Source organism: Callithrix jacchus, chromosome 5 (assembly GCF_049354715.1).
Source record: "Callithrix jacchus isolate 240 chromosome 5, calJac240_pri, whole genome shotgun sequence".
In the NCBI taxonomy this organism is placed as follows: Eukaryota; Metazoa; Chordata; class Mammalia; order Primates; family Cebidae; genus Callithrix; species Callithrix jacchus.
The window spans coordinates 132,230,893-132,254,515 of record NC_133506.1 but is presented as its reverse complement, the minus strand read 5'-3'; the positions used below and the strand labels follow the sequence as shown (position 1 = coordinate 132,254,515).

General features: G+C 46.2%; 1 protein-coding gene and 1 pseudogene across 4 annotated transcripts in view; both read left to right on the top strand.

Annotated features, from left to right (window-relative positions):
* The first annotated feature begins 9,957 nt into the window (after positions 1 to 9,957).
* Positions 9,958 to 23,623, top strand: part of PRPSAP1 (phosphoribosyl pyrophosphate synthetase associated protein 1) — a 41,438-nt gene continuing 27,772 nt past the window's right edge. For 2 of the 4 annotated variants that reach the window (XM_002748757.4, XM_054256517.2), the window contains exons 1-3: positions 10,284 to 10,633; positions 14,689 to 14,741; positions 19,035 to 19,101. In XM_002748757.4, the coding sequence (XP_002748803.3) occupies positions 10,464 to 10,633; positions 14,689 to 14,741; positions 19,035 to 19,101 (290 nt within the window). In that variant the 5' untranslated portion in view covers positions 10,284 to 10,463. Of the gene's footprint in view, positions 10,094 to 10,283; positions 10,634 to 14,688; positions 14,742 to 19,034; positions 19,102 to 23,623 lie in introns of those variants that run through there. The other 2 variants (XM_078374713.1, XM_008997777.3) reach the window with 2 other exon arrangements.
* LOC108591873 (large ribosomal subunit protein eL39 pseudogene) lies at positions 17,495 to 17,924 on the top strand (annotated as a pseudogene).

Sequence of the window (23,623 nt, the reverse complement as noted above, 5' to 3'; positions counted from 1 at the left end):
CTGGGAGGCTCTTGGAGGCAGGGTAAGGCGTGACTGTCTGCTCAGGGTCACAGCTGGTGGACTTGTCTCCTGAAGTCTGGCTCCTGAGACAACATGCACGTCTACCCAGTCTGCAGCCTCTCCGTGTATCCATGGGTGGCAGCAAGTGACCACATAATGTTCCAGGTTATAGCTGAACCACAGCTACCTTTGTTTATTTTATTTATTTATTTATTTTGGAGATGGAGTATTACTCTTGTCCCCGAGGCTGGAGTGCAATGGCGTGATCTCGCCTCACTGCAACCTCTGCCTCCCAGGTTCAAGCAATTTTCCAGCCTCAGCCTCCCCAGTAGCTGGGATTACAGGTGAGCACCACCACGCCAAGCTGTTTTTGTATTTTTAGTAGAGATGGGGTTTCACCATGATGGCCAGACCGGTCTCAGGTGATTCACCCACCTGGGCTTCCCAAAGTGCTGGGATTACAGGCGTGAGCCACCGTGCCCGGCCCATAGCTACCTTTAGACATCTGCATTTTGGGGAGGTTTTTAGCTATCGTAGACCTGGACCCGCGTGAACTGACAAGTTTGGCACACTTGAGCCAAGAACCTTGTGACTTCCTGAATCGTTTGCCTTGTGAGTTGTTATAACGCCTCCTTAGCATTTGCCTCCTACCTCCTCAGCCCTGACGGCTCTGGCCTTTTTCCTTGCTCCATTTCTGTCTCTTCCACCCCATCTTGCCAGTGCGGTTATGAATCTGGCCATATGGGCAAGGAAGTGTCTCATTTGGCAGGAGCCTCTGCGGTGCACAGAGAGAAGGCACTAGAAGCCACTTGAGGGTTTCCACTTGAACCAAAGTCTTCAACGATGTTTGGACATTTGGGACACCCTCAAATGCCTCCAAAGGGTCCCACAAAGAGCTACTAAAACCGAGGGATAGCCGAGGTCCCTGCACTTCTGAGGACTCAGTACCTTGAAATTCCATTTCAGATTTTCCAGCGGCCAGCCCAGCAGCTGCTGCCTACCACCGTCCTTGCTGAAGCTGGGAAGGGTCACTCCCAGCAGGCTTGGCTCTCTCTGCCTGTGTTTTGCTCCTGTCCCCAGCATGGTTTCTGGTATCCTATAGAGAGAATCAGCTTAGAGATCCAAGTTGGTATTATTTTTAGAAATAAAGAGCACTCAGTCCCAGCTTGCTGAGGCTTGTTTGGAGAATGGAAACGGAGAAAGGCCTCATATTTTTCCAAAGTTCAAGTTGGAGTGGTGTAACGTGGATGCAAAACTTCTGAACTGTTGCCTGAAGTGTTCTCTTTCCTTGCACTGATTGACCTTGTCTTCCAATTAGTTCCTCCTTCGGGGACAGGGTTGAGCAACCCTAAACACACCACTGTTTGTCTTGTCCTGTTTGTTCCTGGACAATACTTCATGCCAAATCTGCACCTGTGCCACCCTTTGTCTTCTAGTTTCTAGTACAGAGATCTTTCCATAATTCATGAACTGAAACTGGCCTGGTTCACAAGCAGCTCATTTTTTCAACCTTGAAAACTGAAATAGGGTTGTAGATACAAAATGTCACCTTGTGGAGGCAGAGCTGACTTTGAACTTGCAGGAGGTGTCTGGCGGGTCTGGGACCTCAATTGTCAGCCTCGTCTTATATAGAGAAACATTAAAAAAACAAAAACAAAAACAAAACTAAAAACTGGCCAAGTGAAATCTCACTTTAAATGTCGAAAAAGACATGTTGAGGCTAGGAGCAGTGGCTCATGCCTGCTCATGCCTATAATTCCACCTCTTTGGGAGGCCGAGGTGGGCAGATCACAAGATCAGGAGTTCGAGACCAGCCTGGCCAATATGTGAAACCCCATCTCTACTAAAAATATAAAAATTAGCCGGGCATGGTGACGCATGGCTGTAATCCCAGCTACTCAGAAGGCTGAGGCAGAAGAATCACTTGAATCTGGGAGGCAGAGGTTGTGGTAAGCCAAGATCACACTACTGCACTCCAACCTGGATGACAGAGCAAGATTCCATTTCAAAAACAAAACAAAACCCCCAAATTAGCCAAGTATGGTGGCGCATGCCTGTAGTCTCAGCTAGCTGGGAGGCTGAGGCAGAAGGATTACCTGAGCTTGGGATGCAGAGGTTAAAGTGAGTCGAGATCACAACAGAGCAAGACCCTGTCTCAAAAAAAAATTAAAATACCATGTTATATATATATATATCAAAATAGGCCAGGTGCAGTGGCTCACACCTGTTACCCCAGCACTTTGGGAGGCTAAGGCTGGCAGATCACAAGATCAAGAGATTGAGACCATCGTGGCCAATGTGGTGAAACTCCATCTCTACTAAAAATACAAAAATTAGCTGGGCATGGTGATGTGCACCTGTAGTCCCAGCGATTTGGGAGGCTGAGGCAGGAGAATCACTTGAACCCGGGAGGTGGAGGTTGCAGTGAGCCAAGATCACGCCACTACACTCCAGCCTGGGTGACAGAGCAAGACTCCATCTCAAAATAATAAAAATGATATAATAGCCGGGCGCGGTGGCTCAAGCCTGTAATCCCAGCACTTTGGGAGGCCGAGGCGGGTGGATCACGAGGTCAAGAGATCGAGACCATCCTGGTCAACATGGTGAAACCCGTCTCTACTAAAAATACAAAAAATTAGCTGGGCATGGTGACACATGCCTGTAATCCCAGCTACTCAGGAAGCTGAGGCAGGAGAGTTGCCTGAACCCAGGAGGCAGAGGTTGTGGTGAGCCGAGATTGCGCCATTGCACTCCAGCGTGGGTAACAAGAGCGAAACTCCATCTCAAAAAAAAAACAACAACATGCTAAGTGAAAAAGCTTGGCACATACTGTATGATTACAATAATAAAAAAAAGAAGTATAAGCTACAGTAAACAACATAGTATGGTACCGGTACAAAAGCAGACATATAGATCAATGGAGCAGAATAGAGCCTAAACAAAGCTGCATACCTAAAGCCATCTTATCTTTGCCCAAGTCAATAAAAATAAACAATGGGGGAAAGACTCCCTATTCAAAAAATTGTGCCAGGATAGCTGGCTATCCATATGCAGAAGAATGAAACTGGACCCTTACCTTTCATCATATACAAAAATAAACTCAAGAATTAAAGATTTAAATATAAGACTTCAAACTGTAAGAACCCTAGAAGAGAACCTTGGAAACACCATTCTGGAAATGAGCCTTGAAAAAGAATTTATGACTAAGTCCTGAAAAGTAATTGCAACAAAAATAAAAATTGACAAGTGAGACATAATTAAACTGAAGAACCTCCACACAGCCAAGAAGCAATCACCACAGAAAACAATCAGCCTAGGGCTGGGCGCGATGGCTCAAACCTGTAACCCCAGCACTTTGGGAGGCCGAGGCAGGTGGATCACGAGGTCAAGAGATCAAGACCATCCTGGTCAACAAGGTGTGTTGGGAACTGAACACAAGCCTGGGAATCTCGTCCAGCGAGAGGGTCCCAAACCTGGAAGAGGGCATGCGTGGAAAAAAGGAGACAGAGAGAGGGGTCTAGAGGACTGATTAGGCTATGCACAAACAGCAATTTTATTTGTGCAGTAGGTTCCATTATATACTTTTCTACTTAATGTTGTTTAAGTCAGATCAAAGCATTTCTTAAATAACAAAAGAAACAGAAAACAATTCTGGGGAACTAGTAAAAGGAACAGATACTGATTTAAAAGGTCAAGGGGGAAGTAGGTGATGCTGATTATCAATATTATCAGAACAACCAGTAACTCAGATAACAATCTTCAATTATCTAGAAGTCACAAGCTCAGCAGTAAATCATGCATCTGCAAAATACAAGGGCTGCAGGGGAGGTCACCAGGCTGAAACAATGCCTGGTAAACAAAGTCATAGAACTGGTTTAGATTAGAAGCCAGAAAGGGGAACACAATACCCAGTTGAATCACTTCAGCGTTCACCCAGTCGTTATCTCATCAACCAAGAAGGCTGACAATAGTGTTCTGTTTAGTCATTCTTCTCCCAATTTTTCTTCCCCATAGCTTGACATCCTCCAGCCAGGGAAAGTGTGTAAGGAATTAAGCTCACCCAATGGCGGAGGCCAAGTTGTTAGCCTCTCTCAGCGGCGATCCCCACAAAGGTGAAACCCCGTCGCTACTAAAAATACAAAAAATTAGCTGGGCATAGTAGCGTGTGCCTGTAATCCCAGCTACTCAGGAGGCCGAGGCAGGAGAATTGCCTGAACCCAGGAGGTGGAGGTTGTGGTGAGCTGAGATCGCGCCATTGCACTCCAGTCTAGGTAACAAGAGCGAAACTCCGTCTCAAAAAAAAAAAAGAAAATAATCAGCCTACGGAATGGGAGAAAATATTCATAAACTACATATCTAACAAAAGTCTAATATCCAGAATATATAAGGAACTTAATTGAATGAGCAAAAAACAAATAACTCCATTAAACAATGAGCAAAGAACATGAACAGACACTTCCCAAAAGAAGGTAATAAACATAGGAAAAATCCTCCACATCACTTATCATCAGAAAAAGTGCAAATCAAAACCACAATGAGATACCATCTCACATCAGGCAGAATGGCTATTATTAAAAAGCCAAATATGGCTGGGTGTGGTGGCTCATGCCTATAATCCCTGCACTTTGGAAGGCCGAGGCAGGTGGATCACGAGGTCAAGAGGTCGAGACCCTCCTGGTCAACAAGGTGAAACCCCGTCTCTACTAAAAATACAAAAATTAGCTGGGCATGGTGGTGCGCGCCTGTAGTCCCAGCTACTCGGGAGGCTGAGGCAGGAGAATTGCCCGAACCTAGGAGGTGGAGGTTTCGGTGAGCCAAGATCATGCCATTGCACTCCAGCCTGGGTAACAGCAGCGAAATTCCGTCTCAAAAATAATGAAGTCTTGTCATTGCAGCAACATGGATGCAGCTGGAGGCCATTATGTTAGGTGAACTAATGCAGGAACAGAAAACCAAATGTTGCATGTTCTCACTTTTAAGTGAAAGCTAAACCTTCAGTACTCACAGACATAGAGATGTAACAATAGAAAATAGGGACTACTAGAGGGGAGATGGTGGAAGGGCACAAGGGTTGTACAACTATATCTGGGTACTATGCTCAGTACCCAGGTGATGGGATCATTTGTACCTCAAACCACAGAATCGTACAATATACCAAGGTAACAAATTTGCACATGTACCTCCTGAATCTAAAATAGAAGTTCAAAAAAATTAAATAAGGAACTTATCCTGGATTACCTAGGCGGGTCCTTAAAAGTGGAGGAAAGGGACAAAAGTAGAGAATATGAGGTAAATGTAATTACAGAAGAAAGGTCAGAGAGATGCAATGTTGCTGGCTTCGAAGGTGGGGAAAAGGAGCCACGAGCCAAGCATGTGGGCAGCCTCTAGACGCTGGGAAAGACAAGTGAATGGATTTTCCTCCTGAGCCTCCAGAAAGCAACACAACCCTTCCAACATCTTGTTCTTAACCCAGTGAGATTCTTGTTGAATTTCTGACCTATGGCGCTCTAAGGTCTTACATTTGTATGCTTTAAACTGCTAGATTTGTGATAATTTGTTGCAGTAGCAATAGAAAACTAATATAGTAACAAAGAGAAATAAAAGCATAGGTTCACAAATACTTTTTCAAACTGTTCTTAAAAAACATTCATAAAAGCCCAAACCTGGAAATAGTCTGGATCTCGATTAACAGGATGATAGGTACACAAACGGTGGTATGTTCATATAATAAAATTTCACTCACCAATAAGAAGGAATAAACTACTGACACATCCAACAATACGGATGGATCTCAAAAACATGCTGAGTGAAAAAGCTTGGCACATACTGTATGATTCCTTTCATATAACATTCTAGAAGAGACAAAGCTGTTCTCTAGTTTTGTCTCTACTGTCAGAGAAAAACAATAGTTTTCTCTGACAGTAGGTGAATGAGGAAATGGACTAGAAAGTAATGAAGGGAACTTTCCGGGATGAAATTAATGTTCTATATCTTAATAAAAATGTCAGGTGCACAGGGATATGTTTTCATGAAACTGCATGGAATGAGTTATGTACTTTGTTATGGTTTGAATTTTGTTTCCCCAAAAGTTATTTCAAGTTCTATCCCCAAGTACTTGTAACTATAATCTTATTTGGAAATAGTCTTTGCAGATGTAATCAACTTGAGATGGCGTCATACTGCACTAGGAGGGGCCCTAAATCCAATGACTGGTGACATTACAAGAAGGCCATGTAAAGATCCAGGAACATACATAAGGAGAACACCATGTAATGACAGAGGCAGAGACTGGAGCAATACAGTTGCAAGCCAAGGAATGCTCAGTATTACTGGCAACCACCAGAAGCCAGGAGAGAGGCATGGAACAGATCCTCCCTCGGAGCCTCCAGGAGAAACCAGCCTTGCCAACACCTTGACTTCAGACTTCTGGCCTCCACAAATGTTATAATTTTGGGGGGGATTTTTCCTGTGTCCATACACAGCTTGAAATAATATGTAGTCGTGTTGGTCTCTCTTTTGACAATGGTGAAACCCAAAGTTCCCAGCATGGTCCTCAGCATAGCTTTCTCATCTTGTAGATGTAGAAACTGAGGTATTGGTTGTTTCTTCCTCTTTCTGTTGGTCATATTCTTTGTTCATGTTTTGAACACTGCATTCTGCCTGTGCAGGTCCAGGTCTCTGCAGGCATTCTTACTCCTACTAAAAAGATGGCCGGCCCTTCCTCTCTCTCTTTTTTTTTGAGATGAAGTTTCCCTCTTGTTTCCAGGCTGCAGTGCAACGGCGCGATGTCGGCTCACTGTAACCTCTGCTTCTCGGGTTCAAACTATTCTCCTGCCTCAGCCTCTCGAGTAGCTGGGATTACTGGAATGCGCCACCACACCCAGCTAATTTTGTATTTTTAGTAGAGGCAGGGTTTCTCCATGTTGATCAGGCTGGTCACAAACTCCCGACCTCAGGTGATCCACCTGCCTTGTCTTCCCAAACTGCTGGGATCACAGGTGTGAGCCACCACGCCCACTCTGTTTTTGTTTTTGTTTGAGACGAAGTTTCACTCTTGTTATCCAGGCTGGAGTATAGTATTGAGATCTTGGCACATCGCAACCTCTGCCTCCCAGGTTTAAGTGATTCTCCTGCCTCAGCCTTCTGACTAGCCGGGATTACAGGCATCTGCCACCACGCCCAGCTAATTTTGTATTTTTAGTAGAGGCAGGGTTTCTCCATGTTGATCAGGCTGGTCATAAACTCCCGACCTCAGGTGATCCACCTACCTTGGCTTCCCAAAGTGTTGGGATTAAAGGCATCTGCCACCACGCCCAGCTAATTTTTTGCATTTTTAGTAGAGATGGCATTTCACTATGTTGGCCAGGCTGGTCTTGAATTCCTGACCTCAGGTGATCAACCCACCTCGGCCTCCTAAAGTTCTGGGATTACAGGAGTGGGCCACTGGGCCTGGCCAAGAGTCTCTCTCTATTATTCAAGTTGACAACACATAAAGTAAAAATAATTTAGTCAGTGTGAGTTTTGTTTTCAAGAAGACAATATATAAGTGCTTCAGCTAACATTTTGTTTTGTTTTTATTTTTTTATTTTTGAGACGGAGTCTCACTCTGTTGTCCAGGCTGAAGTGCAGTGGCATGATCTCAGCTCACTGAAATCTCTGACTCCTTGGTTCAAGCGATTTTCCCACTTCACCTCCCGAGTAGCTGGGACTATAGCTGTGCACCACCACACCTGGCCTCTGCTAACCTAATTTTGGAATTAAGAGCAAGAAGCCTCCACTGGGCACAGTGGTTCACACCTGTAATCCCAGCTCTTTGGGAGGACAGGCAGGAGGATTGTTTGAGCCTAAGGGTAAGAGATCAGCCGGGGTAACAGAGCAAGACCTCTGTCTCTATACAAATAAATAAATGGGGCACAATGGACATAATTTAGTCCATACTTTTGATCATAATTAGAAATTGAAGTATATTTTGATAGTATTCTTCTTTTCTTCCTTTTTTCTTTTTTTACAAAATTACAAAAATTAACCAGGATGATGTTGCATGCCTTTAGTTCCAGCTACTGTGCTGGCTGAGGTGGAAGGATCACTTCAGCCTGGGGAGGTTGAGGCTGCAGTGAGATGGAGTTTTGCTCTTGTTGCCCAGGCTGGAGTGCAATGGCATGTCTTGGCTCACTGCAACCTCTGCCTCCCAGGTTCAAGCGATTCTCCAGCCTCAGCCTCCTGAGTAGCTGGGATTACGGGCGCCCACTACCACTCCTGGCTAATTTTTGTATTTTTAGCAGGGACAGGGTTTCACCATGTTGGCCAGCCTGATCTCAAACTCCTGACCTCAGGTGATCCACCTGCCTCAGCCTCCCAAAGTGCTGGGATTACGGGCATGAGCCACCGTGCCCAGCCAAAACCTGGCTAATTTTTGCATTTTTATTTTTATTTATTTATTTGTTTTTTGAGACGGAGTTTCACTCTTGTTCCCTAGGCTGGAGTGCAACGGCACAATCTCAGCTCACTGCAACCTCCGCCTCCTGGGTTCAGGCAATTCTCCTGCCTCAGCCTCCCGAGTAGCTGGGATTACAGGTACGCGCCACCATGCCCAGCTAATTTTTTGTATTTTTAGTAGAGACGGGGTTTCACCATGTTGCCCGGAATGGTCTTGATCTCTTGACCTCGTGATCCACCCGCCTCGGCCTCCCAAAGTGCTGGGATTACAGGCTTGAGCCACCGTGCCCGGCAATTTTTGCATTTTTAGTAGAGATGTGGTTTCACCATGTTGCCCAAGCTGGTTTTGAACTCCTGACCTCAAATTATCCATCTGCCTCAGCCTCCCAAAGTGCTGGGATTACAAGCGTGAGCCACCACAAATGGCCAGTTCCCTCCCCACACCCCTTTTTTTTTAAAAATAAGGTAACAAGGTTTTTGTCGGGGTCCATGAGCTGGACATGTGTGCAGTGGTTAAGTAATTCAGCCTAGGCCATGTACCTGCTGTGCTTTTTCTTTTTCTAGAGAGCTGGTGGTATAGGGGCCAGGCTGCAGCAGGCCCAGGGCAGCTCAACTTCCAAACCCTGTAGCTTCAGGTTTGTGGTCCTTCATGACATGCTGAGTCACAATCTACTGCTCCCTCAAGCCCAGTGTCACCACAAGCAGTCTCTAAAGGACATTCCCAGAAGATGGTACTGTCAATGTGAGAGGCACCCCTCGTCCCCCCAGTTTCTGGTGCAGCTAACTAGAGATCTGAAATGCTTCCCTGTGCTTTACTTCCTAATTCAACAAGTACTGATTGCCGGCCTCTGGAGCCCACGACACTGCACTAGACACTGGGAAACATGGAGTACTGAGTACACTATCTTGGTGAGGCAGGATGGCTAAGGCTGTAATGTCAACATTTTTAATGACTGAGGTGGGAGGATGGCTTAAGCCCGGGAGGTAGAGACTGCAGTGAGCCGTGATCGCGCCACTGCATTCCAGCCTGGGCAACAGAGCAAGACCCCATTTCAAAAAATAAATAATATACTTTTTTTTTTTTAAGGTAACACACTTTCTGGCCGTAAAAGGGCTTACATCCTAGTTGGGAAAACAGATGTTTGCAAAGGTAAATAAATATGCAAGCATCAAAACAACAACAACAACAATAAAAATAAAAATAACGCAAGCATCTACATGTGGTACAGTGCCGCGGGCCAGGCGGCTTACTGTGGTTGAGGTCACCCAGAAAGATCGCGAGTGGGTCTCGGAGGGGTGGTGCATACAGAAAGAGCGGAAGGAGGGCTTTTATGATTGAGAGCGAATACCGGCAACCTCGCCTTACAGGCAGACACAGAGTTGGGGGAATGTTCGAGAACGCCTGAAACATCAGGCTCTGGAGAAGGCCACCTTTTGGACGCTTCAGTACTGAGGGCACCCAGCTGGGAAGAACCCCGCCCTCCACTTTTCAAATTAATCCCAGGCGGGCGCAAGGGCCTCGAGAGGCGGGCACTATGCTGCCATAGACATGCAGAGCTAGATCGTCTACCTCCTCGGAGGCTGACATGTTAGGTCCTGGCTGAAAAGTTGGAAACGGCTGGGGCCAATAACGAGCTAGGCTGGTCCTCCCAAGAAGGTGAGACAGAAAGATCTCCCCTAAAAGCAGTCAAAACAGGGGCGGAGCGAACCCGTGACGCGCCCCTCGGAAGAACTGGCTTTTAGAGAGTCGTCAGCCTCCTTGCCCTCATCCGAGATGGCGGCCTGAGGGCGCTCTCGCCGGTGCTCCTCGGATGCCCGGAGGGGGCGGTGGCCTCGCCTCTGGCTCTGAGGCTGCGGCGCGGGGCGTAGCGAGGGGTTTGGTCGCTGCTCTCCGCGGCGTGGGGTACGCGGGGGCGCGGACCGCCGAGCTCTCCCCGCCTGCGCCGAGTTTCTCAGCGCCTTCCCCACCCGATCCCGGGTCTCGCGGTCGGAAGCGCTCCGGGTGCAGCCCCGCGCGGGGCCGGACGATGCCCAAGAAGCTGCTGCTGCTGCCCCCGCTCTCCGCGTCCTCGGCTTTCCGCGTCCCGCGCGCCCGCTCCGCTCCCCCGCCGGCCATGAACGCCGCTCGCACCGGCTACCGAGTCTTCTCTGCCAACTCCACGGCTGCCTGCACGGAGCTGGCCAAGCGCATCACCGAGTAAGGGGGCGGCGGGAGGGCCGGGCCGGGCAGGGCCTGAGGGACCGCTCCCCTCCACCCGCCCCACCTCCTGCACCTGGGGCGGGAGGCGCGGGCCTGACCTTTCCCAGCCGGACAAACCTTGGACGTGACAGAAATCACCCCCTGTTCCCCAGTTTTGCAGCTGGGAGGCTTGGGGCGGACTCTGGGTGACCTCAGCCCCCCGCCCCGTGACTGGGTCCGCGGCCTGCCTGCCTTTCGTCTCCCAACTCCCACACCCCGGGGCGGACCGAGTTTTCTGGAGCTCGGGGAGAGGGGCTCTGGGTTTGGCTGCCTTCCCCACAGATGGAGTTGGCCTCGGAATCTGACCCTCGCCACTCCCAAGTCTCCCTGCAGTGAGATCCGCGGGCGTGGTTGTGACTTGGGGGACCCGACGCGGGGGGTGCGGCCGCAGGGCAAAGGTGTGGGGACTGGCAGTGAGAAGAAGCCAACTCCAGGGAGGCAGATGGGCCGGAGCTGGTGGTAGAAATGACAGGCCTGGCCCTGCTTTGTAAATGAGCTTGGGTTGGAATCAGTCCTGTGTGTCTTTAACCCCAAGGCCACTTACTAGCTCTGTGTCTCGGGCAAGAAACTTGGATTTCCCTGAGCCTCATTTGTGAAATGGGCATGATTCTGTCTCTTGGCCAAGGATACTGTGAGCATGACCGGGATAATGTAGTAGTAGTATCTGAGTCTAGCAGAGCAGGGGCTCATAGTGGCCCTCTGAAGACCAGTTTACTCAATGGCCTCTTTTCTAAGTTGGCTCTTTTGGAGAATTCCAGAGCTCTGATATAAAGGAGGAGCCTTGGCCGGGCGCGGTGGCTCCCCGTCTCTACTAAAAATAAAAAAAAAAAAAAAAAAAAGGAGCCTTATGGGCTCTTTCCACATAAACTTGTTAGAAATCTAAGACTTAAGGCCAGGCTCGGTGGCTCACGCCAGTAATCCCAACACTTCGGGAGGCTGAAGCGGGCGGATCACGAGGTCAGGAGATTAAGACCATCCTAGCTAACACGGTGAAACCCTTCCTCTATTATAAAAAAAATAAAAAAGAAAGAAATACAAGACGTAAAACGAATAGGTCATCTTTAATATTTTAAGTCATTTTTGCATTTTAAGTAGTTTTCATTAGAGTTACTTGGCTAATTTTTTAGGGTTGATAATTGCAGGGGTATATTTTAAACTTCTGGGTGGAAACGTAGGAGAAAGGGAAAACTTTAGTTATATTTTTTCAGCTCTGCCTGTTTTTTTTTTAATAGTTGAAGTTTTGGAGGTTGGAAGAATGTTAAAATAAAACAATCCTTTTGCAATCTACTACCTAGTTTCTATTTCTAACCTCTGATTATTTGTCTTTCTTTTTGAGGCCAACGAAAACACTGACTTTAAATGAAGCTTGTGTGTGTGTCTCGTGGTTCAGATTTACCCCACCTGACCTTGTTGAGGAAGAGCAGAGGGGAACAGGGCACATTTAAGCTAGTGAGGTTTTTTTTTTTGTTTTGTTTTAGATTCTTCCCTGCCAAATTCCAGAAAGCTTTTGAATTACTATAAATGATACATATTCATAAATACTTCCCTTATCTATTTTATTTGTCCCTCAGTAAGATTTTATCATATCTATTTTATTTATTTTGAGACAGAGAGTTGCTGTGTCGCCCAGCCTGGAATGCAATGGTACCATTTCGGCTCACTGCAACCTCCACCTCTCAAGTTGAAGAGATTCTCCTGCCTCAGCCTCCCAAGTAGCTGAGATTACAGGTGCCCACCACCACACCTGGCTTTTTTTTTTTTTTTTTTTTTTTTTTTTTTTTTTTGAGACAGAGTCTGGCCCTGTCACCCAGGCTGGAGTGCAATGGTGTGATTTCAGCTCACTGCAGCCTCTGCCTCCCGGGTTCAAGTGATTCTTTTGCCTCAGCCTCCCGAATAGCTGGAATTACAGGCACGAGCTACATGCCCGGCTAATTTTTTGTATCTTTAGTAGAGATGGGGTTTCATCATGTTGACCAGGCTGGTTTTGAACTCTTGACCTTGTGATTTGTCCACAGCAGCCTCCCAAAGTGCCGGGATTACAGGCATGAGCCACCACCCCCAGCCACTTTTGTATTTTTAGTAAAGACGGGTTTTACCATTTTGGCCAGGCTGATCTCGCTCCTTACCTCAGGTGATCTGCCCGCCTCAGCCTCCCAGAGTGCTAGGATTGATTATAGGTGTAAGCCACCTCGTCCAGCCTAGATTTTATTTTAAAAGAGGATTATTTGCCACTGAACAAAGTTTGATCAGTAGATTATTTAACCCCTGAGGTTGTGATATTTTATCTCCATGATTCAGACTTTCTAAACTTCAAGCAAGGATCTTCAAACTTTCTAGATTATGCACATTAATCAATAAAATAGATACATTACCTTCCCAGGATATGTGAAAGTTGCATGTTTTGTTACCCACCCCACCACCCAGTATCTTTCATCCAGCTCCACACTTAGCAACTTTTTGCTAATCTTGTTTCATCTATTGTGCATTTTGGGGGGCAGTGCTGGAGTATTTTTTAAAATTGTTACATACATTGGCTGGATGCCCTGGCTCATGCCTGTAATCCCAGCACTTTGGGAGGCGGAGGCCAGCAGGTTGGGAGTTTGAGTCCAGCCTGATCAACATGGAGAAACCCCATCTCTACTGAAAATACAAAAAATTAGCCAGGTGTGGTGACAAGCACCTCTAATCCCAGCTACTCAGGAGGCCGAGGCAGGAGAATCACTTGAACCTGGGAGGTGAGGGCTGAGATGGTGCCATTATAATCCAGCCTGGGCAACAAGAGGGAAACTCCATCTCAAAAAAAAAAAAAAAGTTTACCTTTTTAGCCATTTTTAGGTGTACACTTCAGTGGCACTAACTGCAGTCACAGTGTTGCGCAGCCATCACCACTATCCATTTCCAGAACTTTCCATCATCCCAAACAGAAACTCTACTCATTAAATATTTACTCCGCATTCTCCCTCCCCTCATTCCCTGGTAGCTTCCATTCTACTTTGTCTCTGTGAATTCGCCTTTTCTTGGGACTTGATACAAATGGAATAATACAGTCTGTTTGTGTCTGACTTATTTTATTCAGCATAGCTTTTTCAAGGTTCATTCATGTCATAGCACAAACTAGAATTTCATTCTTTTTTTTTTTTGAGATGGAGTTTCGCTCATTACCCAGGCTGGAGTGCAATGGTGCAAACTTGGCTCACCACAACCTCTGCCTCCCAGTTTCAAGCAGTTCTCCTGCCTCAGCCTCCCAAGTAGCTGGGACTACAGGCATGCACCACCAGCTAATTTTGTATTTTTAGTAGAGATAGGGTTTCTCCATGTTGGAAAGGCTGGTCTTGAACTCCCCACCTCAGGTGATCCATTTGCCTCAGCCTCCCAGAGTGCTGGGATTACAGGTGTGAGCCACTGCACTCAGCTGGGAGTATTTTTAGATTCCCTTACATCATATCATTTCACTTGTAAAAACAGTAATGCTTACTAATCAGGACTCAAAACCTCATACTACTATTAATGCCTTAATATTATGTAGTAGCTAGTCTTTGTCCATATTTCTCTGATTATTTTATTTTTATTTATTTTTTGCCATTAAAAAAATTTTTTTAATGGCTTTTTACACTCGGATTATTCTAATCAGGATCCATACCACATTTGGTTAATGGTGCTGAAGTCTCTTTCCTTCTCTGTGCTTTTGATAATTGAGATATTTATTCCTGGCATGTGTTATTGAAATCATTGCTAGTAACCAAGTATTTGGAAGTGATTTTTCCAAGATAATTACTCTTCAAAGAACAGTGCGGCAGACATTAGCTCTGTCTGGTAAAGCAGTGTGTTACAACGTGATGAGCTGCTTCTGGAGTGACTACAGAATTTTAGTTTAATGAGTTAGATTTTCTAAATTATTTTTTGGAAAGAGTACCAGCTTAGTTATTTGAGTCTTTTTATTAGACGTATGCATATGAATTGGAATTTTAAAAAAAAGAAATCCTAGTTCCCTTTTTTGTTTTTTTGGTCTGTAGGCGCCTTGGTGCTGAATTGGGGAAGTCTGTTGTATACCAAGAGACCAATGGAGGTGAGTAAAAATTATTTCTTTTTGTTAAAAATTATTCTTTCTTTCTTTCTTTTTTTTTTTGGTCCATAGTCACCCGATTTCCACCAATCTTTATTTTTTTTTTGAGTCAGAGCCTCACTTGTCACCCAGGCTGAAGTACAGTGGCATGATCTTGGCTCACTGCATCTTCTGCCTCCCAGGTTCAAGCAATTCTCCTGCCTCAGCCTCCTGAGTAGCTGGGATTACAGGCGCTTGCCACCACACCTGGCTCATTTTTATATTTTTAGTAGAGACAGAGTTTCACCATGTTGGCCAGGCTGGTCTTGAACTCCTGACATCAGGTGATCATTTGGCCTCTCAAAGTGCTGGGATTATAGGTTTGAGCCACTGTGCCTGGCCTTAATTTTTTTTTTTTTTTTAAGTTAAGATGGGGTCTCGCTCTGTTGGCCAGGCTGGTCTTGAATTCCTGAGCTCAAGCAATCTTCCCAGCTCAGCTTCCCAAAGTGCTGGGATTGCCGGCGTGAGCCACCGCACCTGGCTTCCACCAGGGTATTTCTAGAATGCAAATATTTTTTCTTACTACTGCTTCCTTACTCTTACCCTCTAGGCTGGAGTTCGGTCTTTTTAGCAATCCCATGGGGCCCTTTGGGACCCCGACCCTGGCCCTTCACCTGCCTTGCCTTTGATTCATCCCTCACCACCCCTCTGTGCTCTGAGTTTGGACTACGTCTGTAATCCGATGCCTTCTCACAGCCTCTGCTGCTCACACTCCAGTCCAGCCCATTTACTGCTTGCTGGACACCTTCAAAAGTAGCTGCCATGGCCTCCCTGTGGCTACTCCTGCCCTGCCACAGTTTTCTTTATGCTGTAGCTTGCAGTCTTTTTAAAACAAGCAGATGAAATCCTTCCCAACCTCAGATCTTCCAGTGGCTTTCCTGTCACTGCTAGAATAAATTCCAGACCCCTTAGCGAATAAGAAGTGAAATCCAGAGTCCTGCATGTTCTGGCTGGTTGGCTCCCTGATCTCCTGCCTCTCTCTGTCCCCTCAGTCACTCTGCTTTCTAAGTGGACTAACTGCCTGCCCCTCTGCTTGGCACGCTCAGATCCCACATCTCCCGTGTTCCCAAACTCCCCTCTGCACTGCCTGTTCTGGATTGCAGTGAGGCCCCTTGTTCCCAGCCCCATTGTTCTTACTCGCGCCTCACAGCCTGGAGGGTTTGCTGGCCTTGATGTCATATCATCTCTCCTGGGTCAGTCTTTGTCCCCTTCGTCCAAATCCTGCATTTTGGTGTTCCCAGTACAAGGCCTGGCACGGAGGAGGTCTCAGCATCTGTTGAAAAAATAACAAGGATGTGAAGCTTTGGCCTCTTTGTTTACCATACTCTCTCCTCCAGGCATCTTGTTTATGTCTTTATTTTGGTAGCAGATTGTTGTTTCATTGTTGTTTTTGACCCTCAGACTTTGCTGACTGGTTGATTAGTTTTGTCTTCTATTCTGGGAGGCTGATTTCCCCTCAGTTTGACTTTTTGTTGTTGTTGTTGAGACATTCTCGCTGTCACCCAGCCTGGAGTGCAGTGGCGCGATCTCGGCTCACTGCAAGTTCTGCCTCCTGGGTTCAAGCGATTCTCCTGCCTCAGCCTCCCGAGTAGCTGGGACTACAGGCCTGTACCACCATGCCTGGCTGGTTTTTTATATTTTAGTAGAGATGGGATTTCACCATGTTGGCCAGGCTGGTTTTGAACTTCTGACCTCGGGTGGCCTACCCACCTCACCCTCCCAAAGTGCTGGGATTATAGGCATGAGCCACCACACCCAGCCCAATAATTTTCAAACTCCCGTTTTCTTTTCCTTTCTTTTTTTTTGAGACAGAGTTTCGCTCTTGTTGCCCAGGCTGGAGTGCAATGGTGCTATCTCGGCTTACCACAACCTCTCCCTCCCGGGTTCAAGCGATTCTCTTGCTTCAGCCTTCCAAGTAGCTGGGATTACAGGTATGCACCACCATGCCTGGCTAATTTAGTATTTTTAGTAGAAATGGGGTTTCTCCACATTGGTCAGGCTGGTCTTGAACTCCCCACCTCAGGTGATCCACCTGCCTCGGCCTCCCAAAGTGCTGGGATTACAGGCGTGAGCCACCCTGCCTGGCCTCAAACTCCCTTTTTTCAATGGACTACCAAAAATCAGCCACTGTAAAACCCAGTGAACATGTAGCATTTTGTTTAACAACTACTTTTCATGAGCTGACCCTGACTTTCAGGAAGTGAAATGAAAATGGCAGAATTTATCTGAAGGTCCACAGTCTGGAAACGGAACCACTGCTCTTTTGAGGAGCACCATTCAGTGGCATTGAAATGTCCAGATTGCCTGACACACTGGTAATCACTTATGGGGGTCAGGTCCCAACAGATGTCTGGGTTTAAGAGATTTAAGTCTATGCTGAAAGGTGGAATAGAAGAAGAGGACATAGAAAGGAATTTGTCTTTACATAGAGCAAGGCTTTTGTGTCCAAGTCAGGGAACCCCTTCCTGGGAGCCAAGAGAAAGTCTCTCAAAATAGAAGGAAGGCTGGACCTAGTGGCTCACACCTGTAATTCCAGCACTTTGGGAGGCCAAGGCGGGTGGATCAGTTGAGGTCAGGAGTTCGAGACAAGCCTGACAAACATGGTGAAACCTCGTCTCTACTAAAAACAGAAAAATTAGCCCGGCCTGGTGGCGTGCCTCTGTAATCCCAGCTACTCGGGAGGCTGGGGCAGGAGAATCGCTTGAACCCAGGAGGTGGAAGGTTGTAGTGAGCTGAGATCCTGCCACTGCACTCTTGTCTGGGCAACAGAGTGAGACTCTGTCTCAAAAAAAAAATAGCCCCCTCTTCCTTTCTCCGCCATCATGGTGTGTGCTTGACTCCGCTTCTCACCATGTCTTCTGACAAAACTTTCAGGATTAAGCAATTCCTGGCCAAGAAACAAAAGCAAAATTGTCTTATTCCTCAGTGGATTCGGATGAAAACTGGTAATAAAATCAGGTACAACTCCAAAAGGAGACATTGGAGAAGAACCAAGCTGGGTCTGTAAGGAATTGCACGTTGAGATGGCACACATATTTATGCTATCTGAAGGTCCCAGTTACATGACCGTATCAAGCTGAAAACCTCACCACTATCTGGATAATTTGACAATGTTACCTCTCTGGATCTGTTATGAACGTCTTGGTTGGCTAGGTTCAGTAATAAATATGTGAGACCCTTCATTTTAAAAAAGCAAAAACTAGAAGGGAAAGGTATATTCCCCTCATTGGTCCCTCTTTGGAGACATTCTATTTGTGACATGTGCCCCTTCCCCCAAAAGTGTTCTGTGTGCTAACAAGACAGCTTAAAAACAAAAGTAAAACAAAATTCTGCATTTTATAAAATTTGATAAAATAGTATTTCAGACTACAGTCACTGGAAGTGCACAGTTAACCAAAATGCACACATTTCCCTTGGCATCTCCAGCAGGTGCCTGGTCTTTTCCAGCATCTTCACTGTCTGAAGGGTCAGTCCCCTCCTTGTCAGCATCAGCTTTTTCCTTTTTTCCTTTGGGTACCTTCTCTCCCTTCTTTGCAGTGGTCTTTTTAGGCTTGGGCTCTGAATTGGAGAAGCAGATTTAGCAGGCGGCCTCTCGGATCTTCTCCTTCACCTTGTCCTCATCTCCCTTAGCATCCCCTTCAGCCTTTCTCTTGGGGATGGTGGCAGCAATGGTGGCCGGATGTAGGCATTGGGAGCGGGATGCTGTGGCAGTGCACAGGCTGCTGTCGGTCCAGGGGTCGTTCTTGCCCCCTCTTTTTTATACTTCTCCAAGATTTATTCCTTTGCACGAGTTGAAATGTTGCTTTAGATTAATCTTTACCTCCTCCAAAGTTATCTAACTCTTGCATCATGAGGGCTTTTCTTTTCTGTTTTTTTTTTTTTTTTTTCTTCCTGACAAGGTCTCTGTCACCCAGGCTGGAGTGCAGTGGTGCAGTTTGAGCTCACACTGTAGCCTGGACCTTCTCTGGCTCAGTTGATCCTCCCACCTCAGCCTCCTGAGTAGCTGGAACTACAGGCACATGCCATAGCACCTGGCTAATTCTTGTATTTTTGTAGAGACAGGATTTTGTCATGTTGCCTAGGCTGTTCTTAAACTCTGTGCTCAGATGACCCTGCTTACTGCATCCCCGCCAGAAGTGGTGGGATTACAGGCCTGCGCCACTGTGCCTGGCATCAAGAGCTTTTCTTTTTCTTTTTTTCTCTCCTTTTTACACATAGGAACTGTTCTTAAAACATTACAACATTTTTATTTTTCAGAAACAAGAGTTGAAATAAAAGAATCTGTTCGTGGCCAAGATATTTTCATTATACAGACAATACCCAGGTAAGAGGACTAGTTTATCTCTTTTCTTGTAAAAACCTTAACGATATAATTAATTGAGTTTTCATCTGAACAACAATTTACTGTTTTTAAAAGTTATACATTTGTTTGTATGTTAAACTAAATGCTTCCCCAAATACAATTACAGTCTTCTGGAATTCCTCCCATTTGTCACACTGTACTGTTATCTGCTTACTTCTCCCCAAGCTTCTTTTTTTTTTTGAGACGGAGTTTCGCTCTTGTTGCCTAGGCTGAAGTGCAATGGCATGATTATCTTGGCTCACTGCAACCTCCACCTCCCAGGTTCAAGCGATTCTCTTGCCTCAGCCACCCGAGTAGCTGGGACCACAGATGTGTGCTACCATGCCCGGCTATATTTTTAGTAGAGACAGGGTTTCTCCATGTTGGTCAGGCTGGTTTGAACTGCCGACCTCAGGTGATCCGCCCGCCTCCGCCTCCCAAAGTGCTGGGATTACAGGTGTGAGCCACCGCACCTGGCTTTTATTTTTGTTGTTGCTCCGGCTGCAGTGCAGTGGCACAGTCTTGGCTCACTGCAGCCTCCACCTCCTGGGTTCAAGGGATTCTCTCGCCTCAGCCTCCTGAGTAGGTGGGATTACTGGTGCCCACCACCACACCTGGCTAATTTTTGTATTTTTAGTGGAGACAGGGTTTCACCATGTTGGTCAGGCTGGTCTTAAACTCCTGACCTCAAGTAATCCGCCCATCTCAGCCTCACAAAGTGCTGGGATTACAGGCGTGAGCCACCACTCCCCAAGCTTTAAACTCCTCAAGGACAAAGGGTCTTCCCATGGTTTGCACTGACCCTAGGCCAGTGTCTATCAGCTCAGCTCTGGAGAAAAGCTTCTAATTGTTAAGTGTGGTACATAACTGCTCCTGGTTCATAACCACCAAGACAGGTTTTTGCGCTGTATTTTATCTTGCACTGTGGCCTGTTTCTAGCCTATCTCTATTTCAAAGAGCATTACCCTTGCCTTCCCTGAGGGCAGGGGGAATGCCTGCTTGAGTGGGAGCGTCCATGCTTCCATGTGGGACTATATGCTTTCTCATCGGCTCACAGGGAGTGGGCAATTATACCATCTGTGTCTCTGAAAAATCCAGACTTTCATGTCCTGATCAGTTTACATTCCCCAGACCATATTAGTAATAAGAACGGCACTCAGTGCCACCAGTGTGCCAGATGCTTTATATGTTTCATTTTTGTTTGTATTGCTTTTTTGAGGCAGAGTCTCACTCTGTTGTCCAAGCTGAAGTGCAGTGGTGTGATCTCAGCTTACTGTAACTTTCACTTCCTAGGTTCGAGTGATTCTACCTCAGCCTCCCAAGTATCTGGGATTACAGGCACCTGCCACCATGGCTGGGTAATTTTTTTTGTATTTTTAGTAAAGATGGGGTTTCACTATATTGGCCAGGCTGGTCTCGAACTCTTGGCCTCAAGTGATCTGCCCACCTGGGCCTCCCAAAGTGCTAGGATTATAGGCATGAGCCACTGCACCCAGCCCTATTCAGTCTTCTTTAGTTTGGAGCAGTTCCTCAGTCTTTCCATGACTTTTTTTTTTTTTTTTTTTTAGACAGGGTCTTGCTCTGTCACTTATGCAAGCATGCCCCATGGCACAGTCATGGCTCACTGCAGCCTTAACCTCCAGAACTCAATCGATCCTCCCACCTCAGCCTCCTTACTAGCTGGGACCACAGGCGTGTGCCATGACCTCAGGCTAATTTTTTTTGTAATTTTAGTAGAGAACAAGGTTTTACCATGTTGCCCAGCTGGTTTCAAACTCCTGGACTCAAGTGATCTACCCGCTTCAGCCTCCCAAAATGCTGGGATTACAGATATGAGCCACCGTACCTGGCCTTGACTTTCAAAACTTTGACACATTTGAAGACTGTGACATTTTACCAGTTACTTTGTTGAATGTCTCTCAATTTGGGTTTCACCATGATGAGCTCTTTCACTGTGATGAGATTCAGGTGCCCCCGGAAGGAAGCTGTGTTCACACTGTCTTGTCTTCCTGCTGCTTCATGGTGTCATGTGGATGCACCGGTTTACTCAGTCTCTCCTGGGCCAGTTTGTTTCTAGTCTTGTGCTGACATGATAGAGCTGCTGTGAGCCTCCTTGTATGTACGTCATATTATCTGCGTTTCAGATGTATCTGTAGGAAGATCCTAGGAAATTTCTGGTTGTGAGGGTCCACACCCCGTGGTATTGAGGGAAGTGGCTGCATTGCCCTCATTGAGGATACACTAATTCACATTTTCTCCAGCGGTTTTGGTTTCGTGTTGTTTGCCTCCTGGTGACTGGAGTCTTTTTTGCCCAGTGGTTTTGTCTGACTCCGTGTCTTATAAATAAGGGGAAGACCTGAAGGGCTTGCCGAAAGGTACAGTGACTGTCGGAAGGGAGCTTTGGCACACCTTGACACACCACATAGCTGTTCCCTGGCCATTTGTGCTTGTCCTGGTTTTTGTTGGTTGTGAATAGTAAGGTTACCTTGTTATTGCTATTTTTTCTGCATTCTTGAGTTCCTTAGGGCATAGGAAAGAGCCATATGTGACCCTTGGTCCTTGGTTTGGGTGGCTTAGACTACTGAGAGCTCTCAACTAGTTGATGGAAGGGTGCACAGTAATGCAGTCATGGCCTTTGTAGCTACAGGTTGGCCAGCTTTGTCACTAATCCTCCAAGAAATATTGGGATCTAATTCTGAAAGCAGTATTGATTGGTGAAGTCTCTTTACTACCTTAATTGAATTTGTGATCATGAAAGGATTTGTCACATACAGAGTTATTTTTTTAAATTAATTTAATTTATTTGTTTATGTATTTATTTTGAGTCGGAATTTTCTTCTTGTTGCCCAGGCTGGAGTGCAATGGCGTGATTTGGGCTCACTGCAATCTCCGCCTCGCGGGTTCAAGCAATTCTTCTGCCTTAGCCTCTCAAGTAGCTGGGATTAGAGACATGTACCACCAAGCCCCGATAATTTTGTATTTTTAGTAGAAATGTGGTTTCTCCATGTTGGTCAGGCTGATGTTGAACTCCCGACCTCAGGTGACCGGCCTACCTCAGCCTCCCAAAATGCTGGGATTACAGGCATGAGCCACTTTGCCCAGCCCTAAAGAGTTACCTTTAAGAAATCTTGGGCGGGGCACAGTGTCTCACACCTGTAATCCCAGCACTTTGGGAGGCCAAGGCGGGTGGATCACCTGAGGTCAGGTGTTCAAGACCTACCTAGCCAACATGGTGAAACCCCATCTCTACTAAAAATACAAAAATTAGCCGGATGTGGTGGCGCATGCATGTAGTCCCAGCTACTCGGGAGGCTGAGGCAGGAGAATCGCTTAAACCTGAGAGACAGAAGTTGTAGGAAGCTGAGACCGCGCCATTGCACTCTAGCCTGGGTGACAAGAGCAAAACTGTCTCAAAATAAATAAATAAATAATAAAATACAATAATAAAAATTTTTAAAAAGAGACAGGGTCTTATTATATTGCCTAGGCTGATCTGGAACTCCTAACCTCTGGTGATCTGCCCACCTTGGCCTCCCAAAGTGCTGGGATTACAGGCATGAGCCACTGTGCCCCACCAACTTCTACTTTTTTGCATGTGTGTTTGTGTATGTAAGATAGAAGGGCAGCTATCACCATACTTTCCATTGGTTATAACATATCTCCCTGCATATTCCCATTAGAACGTAAGCTCCCTGAGGGTAGAGAGTTTTCTTTGCTCACTGCTGTGTCTCCAGCAGCCAAAACAGTGCCGCCCTGTTGTAGGCACTAGAATTTTTGCTTAATGAACAAATAGACTTTGACCTTCTATGTTGTTAGTATGTACTAGTATTTCAAATATTTGTGGAGCGAATTAGTGAATGCATATACATATACATATACTTTAAGCACTTCAGCCTTTCACAAAATAATTGTGATTCCCCTCTGCTGTTTTTAGATCTCAGCCGGTCGGTCCCTATTTGAAGTTACTTCTTTCCCTGCTAGATCTCACCTGACATTGAAACGACCTTTGTGGTTTCTGTCTGTACTTCAGAATTCCTGGTTTTATTCAGACTTCCCTTAACGTACGTTTTTTTTTTTGGAGGCCAAGTCTTACTCTGTTGTCCAGGCTGGAGTGCAGTGGCACAATCTCTGCTCACAGCAGATTCTTCTTTCTCAAACCTCCTGAGTAGCTGGGATTATAGGCGTGTGCCATCACACCGAGCTAATTTTTTGTATTTTTAGTAGAGATGGGGTTTCACCATGTTGGCCAGGCTGGTCTCGAACTCCTGACTTCCAGTGATCCACCTGCCTCAGCCTCTCAAAGTGCTGGGATTACTGGTGTGAGCCACCACACCCGCCCCTTAATGTATGTATCTTAGTATAAATTCACAGTCTACTGTCATGGCAAAATGACATTCACTATTAACAATATTGTTCTCTTGTGATTTCTCCTCATTGTTCATGGTTATCTCAAACTAGTCAAGTATAGAAACAGCAAATCGTTAGTGTCCTTTGTGGTAAGAAG